This window comes from Emys orbicularis, chromosome 3 (assembly GCF_028017835.1).
Source record: "Emys orbicularis isolate rEmyOrb1 chromosome 3, rEmyOrb1.hap1, whole genome shotgun sequence".
Taxonomy (NCBI): Eukaryota; Metazoa; Chordata; order Testudines; family Emydidae; genus Emys; species Emys orbicularis.
The window spans coordinates 197010219-197019184 of NC_088685.1; the positions used below are offsets into that span (position 1 = coordinate 197010219).

Sequence of the window (8966 nt, forward strand, 5' to 3'; positions counted from 1 at the left end):
TGATTCAGCAATTCTGATTCCAGCAGCCTGCTTGTTACACACTGTCCCTCTCTGGACTCCAGCAGCCTTGATTACACCTGGCAAAATGACCCATCACCCCCCAGTCTCGAATTTTCCCCAAACCATGTGATCTGCAATGTCCAGCTCTCTCCTGGACCATTCAGACAGATACTAAGGTTCACTAATATTAAAGACACAATACCCAACAGTTTGCCACATTAACTAGAGTTAACATTCACTTTAAACCAAACAAAGCACTGCCTGGTTTAAATTAAAAGTAAAACAAGTTTATTAACAAAAGGAGATAGGATTATAAATGAGTTCATGTATAAAGGACAAAGTTAGCAAACAAAAGAGAAAAATGCGAAGACTTAACAAAACAGGCTACAGCCTTTGTTCATAATAGTTTTCTTACCAATCTACCTTCCAGCAAGATGGCTGACCAACCCCTCAAGTCAGGGATCTCCCACAAAGTCCAAAGTGCTCAGTTTCTTTGTCTTCATAGGTGAAATATAACTTGGGGTTCTCTGTTCGTTCCTTTGTAGTCCAGTGAATCTTTAAATGGATTCTTCTGAAGGTTCCCCCCCTCAAAGTAACATTCATTCAAGCTATGAGGAAAGCGACAGAGTCTCTTGGTGTAGGGAGTTTCATGCTGGCTTCTTCCCGCTCTAGAGTTTGCTAAATGCAAATTTATCTGTTTCCTGCAATCTCCTCTCCCTACTGTCTTGATGGTCCTGCTGACCATCTATGGAATTTGCGTGCCCATTGTCTCTTAATGTACCTTGGAAATATCTTCCAGGTGGCAGAACTACATTCCTTTGTCTAGCCCTGCCTGTCAGACATACTTTGATAACATTATTTCTAATATGTTTATAATTTGAAAGTTGTCCTCCATACATATGCCACACACTAATATTAATGACCAGTATGTCATTAGTTTTCTGTTGATATCTTACATAACACCGTTAGATACAGCTTATGAAATTAGTGAGTTGGGGTAGACTGAACTGGTCAGGCCAGCTGAAACATACTACCAAAAAATCAGTGAACCCCTTGCCCTCTTGCATTGAGAGGCTGTTAGGGTTACCATGGGTCAGTGGATGTTGAGGGCAGCAGAATGTGTACAGGATGGTCTGGGACTGTTTAGCTGGATGACATTTTGAAGACATGTACAGCCACCTCCTCCAACCTCTTACTAAGGTTCACTGCTGTCCGGTGCCTGATGCATTTGATGGATCCAGTCTCCATGTATGTACATCAAACAAGTCATAGGTAACAGGGGAGTAAAAAGACTGGAGCTAAGACATGTTGACTGTCCTGTTCTATTCTATTCTACTCAGGTTATTTTACTGAGCTCATGACCAAAGAAGCTGAGCACCTTCCAGTAGAGTATTAAGCAATGCCATATGCCCTGGCCACTTCTCACTCTGAGCAAGCCAAAAGCACTTGCTTCTGCAGATGAGGTTTGGAAAGCAGCTTTGCAGATGGTTACTGACTATGGAGCGCTTCTTATCTCACACATTCCAGCTGCTGTGCTACTAGAGTTGTGCCCCGTACCTCTGATTACCGGTTACACGGTCACCCTGGCTTCACAACAGGGGTCCAATTTGGGAGGAATATCAATTAGATTTGATCATAACAAAAATTGTTATGAAGAATTATTGAGGAATCCAGTGCCCCGCTTTATATCTAGCAATTTCCAAGGAGTTACACTACGCACAAACCCCAGGAGTTCTATCTTTGGATATATTTTAAATGAAACACTCTGTTTTAATGAGTAAACCTTTAATTTTTTTTCAGTTAAAAATTACTTATGCTTAGACATTGACATTAAAATAATCTAGTTTGTAATAACTTTCTGGATACCATGGAGAGAGAGAGAAATATACTCTATATTTTCAGCCTTCCCACATGCAAAATATAATACTGCTATGATAATTATACTTAATACAATTAACATAATTAGCAACATGATATTGCAAGCTGTGGTAGGCAGTCCCCAGGAATACTTAAGTGAGTTCTAGAGAAAGAAGTCATTATCCATTGACACATAGAGTCTGAATTATTCATGCTAATATAAAGAAATGTGAATCCCATTAATGATGAGCAAAAAATGAATTTGAATGTAAGATCTGTTTTTAAGCGGTTCATCAGGATTAATTCTGCAAATAGTGTAGCAGCCCTAGCGCATTTAAAATGTAACTTCAGAAGGACATGTGATCTAGCTCAGTGGTTTTTCAACCTGAAGTCCGCAGACCCCTGGACATCCTCAGACTATGTCTAAGGGGTCTGCGAAAGGTTGTGGTTACCATAGAACAGTGGTTTTCAACCTGTGGTCCACGGAACATGTGGTCCACAGACTATGTCTAAGATTTCCAAAGGGGTCTTCACCACTATTCAGAGCCGGCTCCAGGCACCAGCTCAGCAAGCAGGTGCTTGGGGCGGCCAACAGACAGGAGCGGCACGTCCGGCTCTTCGGAGGCAATTCGGTGGCAGGTCCCTCACTCCCTCTCGGAGCGAATGACCTGCCGCCGAACTGCCGCTGAAGAATGAAGCGGTGGCGGTAGAGCTGCCTCCGAAGTGCCACAGATCGCGATCACGGCTTTTTTTTTTTTTGTGCTGCTTGGGGCGGCAAAAACCCTGGAGCCGGCCCTGCCTCTATTCAAAATTTTTTAAGGGTCCAGAAATGAAAAAAAGGTTGAAAACCACTGGTCTAGCTAATGATGCAAGTCAATAGGATAAATTCAGTGTGTGTGTTTGAGTGCCAGCATGCGAAAATCTTTGTATTTGTAAGAGGCAGGGGAGGGGTAGGTGGTATATTTGAAAATAGGTAATAAAATGTGCGAGTTGTAGCAGTTATTTTTGCTTTTTGGTCACAGAAAGAAGTAAGTATTCTATACTGCAAAAAAGTGACATAAAACATTTTTAAGTTGTGGGTACCATTAGTGGGTGTGGTAGAAAAACATCGGTGACTGGACAGTCCAGCCAGTAAACCAAACATAGAGCAGCTAAGACAGTACACAATTCAGCTCAGTGAGACTCCATTGGCATGAAAAGCTATACAAGAGTAAAAAACAAACCAAAACCAGACAGACCCCTTAAATATCTGTCAGAGGTAGGTACAATTCACTCAGGCTAGCTCCATGCTCCCATTTGTCAGCAGTGTCCATTCCAGGGGGGTACATGAGCATGATGCCATCTCTATCATTTCCCTCCTTTCTCCCAGGGTTAGGGACCGATTTTCTTTATTGCTTTTTGATGAGAGATTTTTCATGATTCCTGACAGTTTAGGAAATGTCTTCCTCATATACCTTCATACTTTGCACCTTGGAGCAGAGTGCCTCTCTGTCTCACATTCACTCAATGTGCAGCAAAAGTCAAAAAAGCTAGCATAACGTTAGGAACCATTAGGAAAGGGATAGATAGTAAGACAGAAAATATGATGGTGCTACTATATAAATTCATGGTATGACAACACCTTGAATACTACATGCAGTTTTGGTCACTCCATCTTTAAAAAAATATATTAGAATTGGAAAAGGCTCAGAGAAGGGTAACAAAAATGTTTAGGGGCATGGAACAGCTTCCTTATGAGGAGAGATTAAAAAGACTGAGACTGTTCATCTTATAAAAGAGACAACCAATGGGGATAGGATAGACGCCTATAAAATTCTGAATGGTATGGAGAAAATGAATACGCAAGTGTTATTTACCCCTTCACATAGCACACTGAAATTAATAGGCAGAAGGTTTAAAACTAACATAAGGAAGTACTTCTTCATACAACGCACAACTTCTTCACACAATGCACAGTCAACCTGTGGGATTCATTCATTCCCAGAGGATGTTGTGAAGGCCAACAGTATAATTGGATTAAAAAAAGAATTAGATAAATCATGGAGGATAAGTCAGTCCATGACTATTAGCCAAGATGGTCAGGGACACAACTCCATCCTTCGGGGTGTCCCTAAACCTCTGAGGGGATGGTTTGATGGGATAACGTGATTTTAGTCAATAGGTCAATAACGTGCCATCACTGGTAATTAGTAACAATGGTCAATGATGGGATATTAAAAGTTACTACAGAGAACTTTTTTCCGGAGGGTCTGGCTGGAGAATCTTGCTCGCATGCTCGGGGTTCAGCTGATCGCCATATTTGGGGTCGGGAAGGAATTTTCCTCCAGGGTAGATTGGCAGAGGCCCTGGAGGTTTTTCGCCTTCCTCCGCAGCATGGGGCAGGGGTCGCTTGCTGGAGGATTCTCTGCGACTTGAAGTCTTTAAATCATGATTTGGGGACTTCAACAGCTGAGTCAAGGGAGAGAATTATTCCAAGAGTGGGTGGGTCAGCTTTTGTGGCCTGCATCATGCGGGAGGTCAGACTAGATGATCATAATGGTCCCTTCTGACCTTAAAGTCTATGAGTCTATGAGTCTATGAGTCTCTGCCTGCCAGAAGCTGGGACTGGATGGCAGGGGATGGATTACTTTATCATTGCCCTGTACTGTTCCTTCCCTCTGAAGCTCCTGGCACTGACCACTGCTGGAAGACAGGATACTGGGCTAGATGGACCATTGGTCTGACCCAGTATGACCATTCTTATGTTGTCACTCTCTGTCACAATGGTTGCACAGTCACTCCTCTCTGGGTTTGGACTGCTTTGTGCCTCTCTATTTTGATCTCTAGTTTATGGTCACATTCTGTATTCAAGGAGAGTCAGTTTCCATTTTGCACATTTCACTGTAGTGAGCTAGTCTGATGGCCTGATAGTTCTGTAGCAGTCTAGCTTGCTGCTTTTTTAAATTGGTTCTTCCCAGTGACCTGTGTACTGGTATTCTAGATATCGGATTAAAATTTGGAGTACTTTGTGGGTTTGGGCAGATTTATTTGCTCTGAGGATCAGGAAGCTAAAGATGTTGATCTTGAGGAGTGATTATATTCTTTAGAGTGTAAGTGGAATACAGCGCTTTTTCCTGTAATGCAACCCGTCTGAGTCTATTGCTCTATTTGGGCTACATAGGTATGAGTTTCTGAAAGGATTCTTCTTGTTCCTGTATTGTTAAGGGAGGACCAGGAGGGAAGGTAGTTTCTAATGACGTCTTCAGGTGCAACTGTTTTTCTCTAGTGATGCTGTTTTGTTCTTGTGTCAACTATCCAGGTTGGATTCCTTTATATAAATCCCAGAAGCACTATGCCTCGATTTTTGCAAATCTATATTGTTGGGATATCTGTTTGCTTATTTGGCTTAAATTCTTTCCCAGTTTGTCAGAAGGAATTAGTGCCTATCGTGTCCTTAATCTGCTAATTTTTTCTTTCCTGGGCTCTGGTATTTTCTGCTGGAGCATTGAACTGTAGTTCTCTAGTGGGTCATGGTGAGCACTCACAGCATGCAGGTAGCAGCTAAATCCAGAGGATCCAAGGCAGAAGGACAAAGGCAATCAGCGTAGTTTCTCAAGGATCTCTATCCCAGAAAGAGAGACACAAAAAGGAGGGCGCACTGCCGCATTCCTTACAATGGGCAGCATGTACTCACGTGAGTATTTCTAGTGATCTCAACAAGACTACTCCTGAGTGTAAGTGCTATTCAGTGTGAACAGGGACTGCAGAACCAAGCCCAGACAGTCCAAGACCCCCATAGACCCTACTAAGGGAGAACTTTATGAATCTGAAAATACAATTAACATATATGTTTAAATATTATAAAATACAAGCTATTGTATGTATAATAAAGCAAACATACTTTTCCTGGTAAATCTTTCATATCACTAATAGCTAAGAATAGATCCAATCTACCTCCCAATGTATTCAAAAACTAGGAGACAGGGCTAGGAAGAAGCATTAGGCACTGGGGGGTGGGAGGGGAATCAAAATGGAGACATTTAACATTATTTCAGTTTGAAAAAGTTCTTGATTTACTTCATTTTTTTTTGTAATAATAACAATGATACCTGGCTCGTCTTTAGTGCCTTTCATCAGGAGATCCCAAAGCACTTTACAGAGGGGTCAGTAACATTCTCCCTATTTTTGACTTAACCCTAAACACAAGGATTTGCTTTTCTCTTTCTTCTCCTATATATGAGATCAAATCAGTCTCATAAATTGTCCTGTAGAGTAACTGTAATCTTAGCTATGAGAGGCCACCATCTCTCCTTAATAAGCACATCTGCAGAGCTTGGTCTAGGACTCTGCTTCTACAGCTCCTAACTGACCGGATCTTAGTGCCTGAGTTAAGAGATGTTCTTGCCTAACCATCCCATACAGAAGAAGCCTCATGTCCATTCAAGGTGCTATCTGCCTTTGAGGACAACCATCTCACACAGATTTAATGGCTTAATGGGTAAAATTTACTGCTATGCAGAAGGTCAAAGGACTAGGCACCATATACCCCCCTTTTGAGGGCTTACATAGTAAATATAGCCTTAACATAGGAGTAAATTTGCATTATTGGCTGCATGACTGGGCCTTGGCAAAAATCATTAATAATTATTATTCCTCACAGTCTAAGTCTTCCCATAGAGCTCATGAATGAGTTTTCAAATAGATTTAAACCATATAAGAATAACCAGCAAATTGGCTTTGTGCTAGAGAGACATGAAAATACATCAGACAAAAGTCACCTTTGCCCCTCAGCCTCCCAAGTGGGTTGTGCCTTTTTTACTGTGCTTCTTGCAGGCATAAGCACGATGCTCATAAAGCTAACAGGGTGCTTACCTATGCATTCCCTGCAAAGACCATGCTACTGCTAATAGGCAGGAGTAACTGGTGCCCCAGAGCAGTACTCTCATGAAATGCAGCCTAGGGGTTCCCGGGTGCTCCTAGTCACGTTCATCACTTTTCTTCTTCTTTTTGGAGGGGCATATTCTGTGCCCCCCAGGAGCTCGCTCTCCCCCCTCCCCACCCCGGAAGAAGCTCGGTGCCCCCACCACCCTGGCAGAAGCTCTCTCTTCCCTCCCCCCATTCCCCGGCCTGAGCTCGCTCTTTTCTCCCCCACTCTGCCCCGATCCCGCCAGGAGCTCACTCTTCCCTCCCCTCCCCCATCCTGCCCTGGTCCCGGAGGAGTTCGCTTTTCCCTGCACCTCGGCAGGAGCTCACTCTTCCCTGCCCCAGCCAGAACTCGTGCATCCCTCCCCTCCCCCATCCTGCCCTGGTCCCGGAGGGGTTCGCTTTTCCCTGCACCTCGGCAGGAGCTCGCTCTTCCCTGCCTCCGTGTTCCCGGGGCCAGAGAAGATTATTGGGAGGGCCCACACCCCAGCTTGCCCCCCCCCCCGAGCACGCCCCTGCTCTTGGACACACCGAAGTCAATATAGGAGCCACGCACCAACATCCAGGACAGATCCTGGCCCCGTGGGCTATGTCTTATGGCTTTTGGGCTCATTAGGCAATTAGAGGATAGCCAGGCCTTCGCCTAGTATGGGACAGCTAGCAAATAACACAATTTGAAAGCAGGGGCTGAGGAGGTTTGAAACAAGAAATGGGACTCACCCCCCTTCCCTAAAGAAATGCACCTAACTAAGAGAGCTTTCTAAAGCCAGACCAAGGCGAAATTAACATGTTGTTTGAGAGTAAAGTGCTCCTAGAGATAAAAGATGGTATGTAGCCCTAACAGTGATAAACACCCTTAGAAAGTGGTAACATGTAAGGGTAATAGACACCCAGAATGAGGAGCTGGGCAGCACCCTTGACTCTGGCTGGCTTACTTGTTACGGTATTCATCGAGCATGCGCTGTGAATCCTTGTCCTCACGCTCCAGTTTGGCCCGGTCGGCAGACAGCTCACGGATGCGCAGGCGGTTCAGCTCAATCTGCTCAGCAAAGGCCTCCTCCAAGCCGGCCAGCACATCCACGCGCTGGAAGGTCTCCAGCTGCTTACGGAAGATAGTGTTGCGCTGCTCCAGCATCCGGGCCCGGTTGATGTAGTTGGCAAACCTCTCGTTGAGCTCCTGCAGGTTCTCCAGGCCCTGGGCTTGGGCCAGGCTGCTGAAGTCTGAGGTGCCCCGCAGCTCATCATAGGCATCAGATCGTTCATACTTCTCCTTGCGCACTTCTCGCAGGTAGCTACTTCTATACATGGCTTGGGGGAGGCCGTGCAGGCCCAAGATCCCCTCTTCTGTGTGTCTCTGTCTCTCCAGTTTGGATCGGAAATGTGTTTGGGGGATTTAGGGGGGAGAAATAGAAGCTAGGCCCCCCATCCTCAAATGCCAATGACTTCTCTCCACGGCAGTGTGTGGCACTAAATGCCAGCCACCAGCAGCAAATTAAATAAAATCAAATAGCCCCGCCTCATTCCTCTCTGCCTTTCCAGAGGCTGTCAGCAGTTTGGGGGACTGTTTTCTTTCTTTCCATGAGCTGCAATTGTGTGTGGCCAGTATGAAAGAGAGAGTGGCGTCCAGCTTTTGTCGGTGGATTAGAGTGCTATAAAGCGACCACAAAACAAAGACTTTGCAATTTTAGAGGCTTGAGTTCAAAGCATTTGGTGGCTGGGTTTTTTGGGCTTGGGGTTGTTTGTATGAGGACAGTGTATGGAATCCTTTTGCTGAATCAGGGGTTTTGCATGAGGGGATGAGCAAGAGTCATGTTTACCTTTTGCCTGGTCTAATGTTTTTTGTGATTGTTCCAGAACAAAAGGGGAGCGGCGTACAGAAGGACAGTGCAAGTGAGCCCTGCCCTGTGAGCAATGGAGACATTGACTCCAATGCTTTTCTCTCTTTCCAGTGGCAAAATAGGACTTGTCCTACCCTCTGTGCTCCAGAACCACACCCAGCATCACAGCAAGGGATTCAGAGACTACGATGGTGTCTCAGCAGGCCTCTGTCAATAATCCTTTTATCAGAGGCTGCTTTTCAAACATGGGCACATCTACGTTAGAGGCCCAGATTGTACACCTGAGAATCCTCATCAACACTGAGGTACCCTAAGAGCCGCTTCAGGCAACTAAGTGCAAATCTAGCTGCCCGCATGTGGAAGTAACTG

The 8966-nt window shown here is 44.7% G+C and overlaps 1 protein-coding gene across 1 annotated transcript in view; it reads right to left on the minus strand.

Annotated features, from left to right (window-relative positions):
- Window positions 1-8065, minus strand: part of BFSP1 (beaded filament structural protein 1) — a 48914-nt gene extending 40849 nt beyond the window's left edge. The window contains exon 1 of the mRNA XM_065401986.1: window positions 7695-8065. Within this exon, the coding sequence (XP_065258058.1) occupies window positions 7695-8065 (371 nt within the window). The remainder of the gene's footprint in view (window positions 1-7694) is intronic.
- Window positions 8066-8966: the final 901 nt, after the last annotated feature.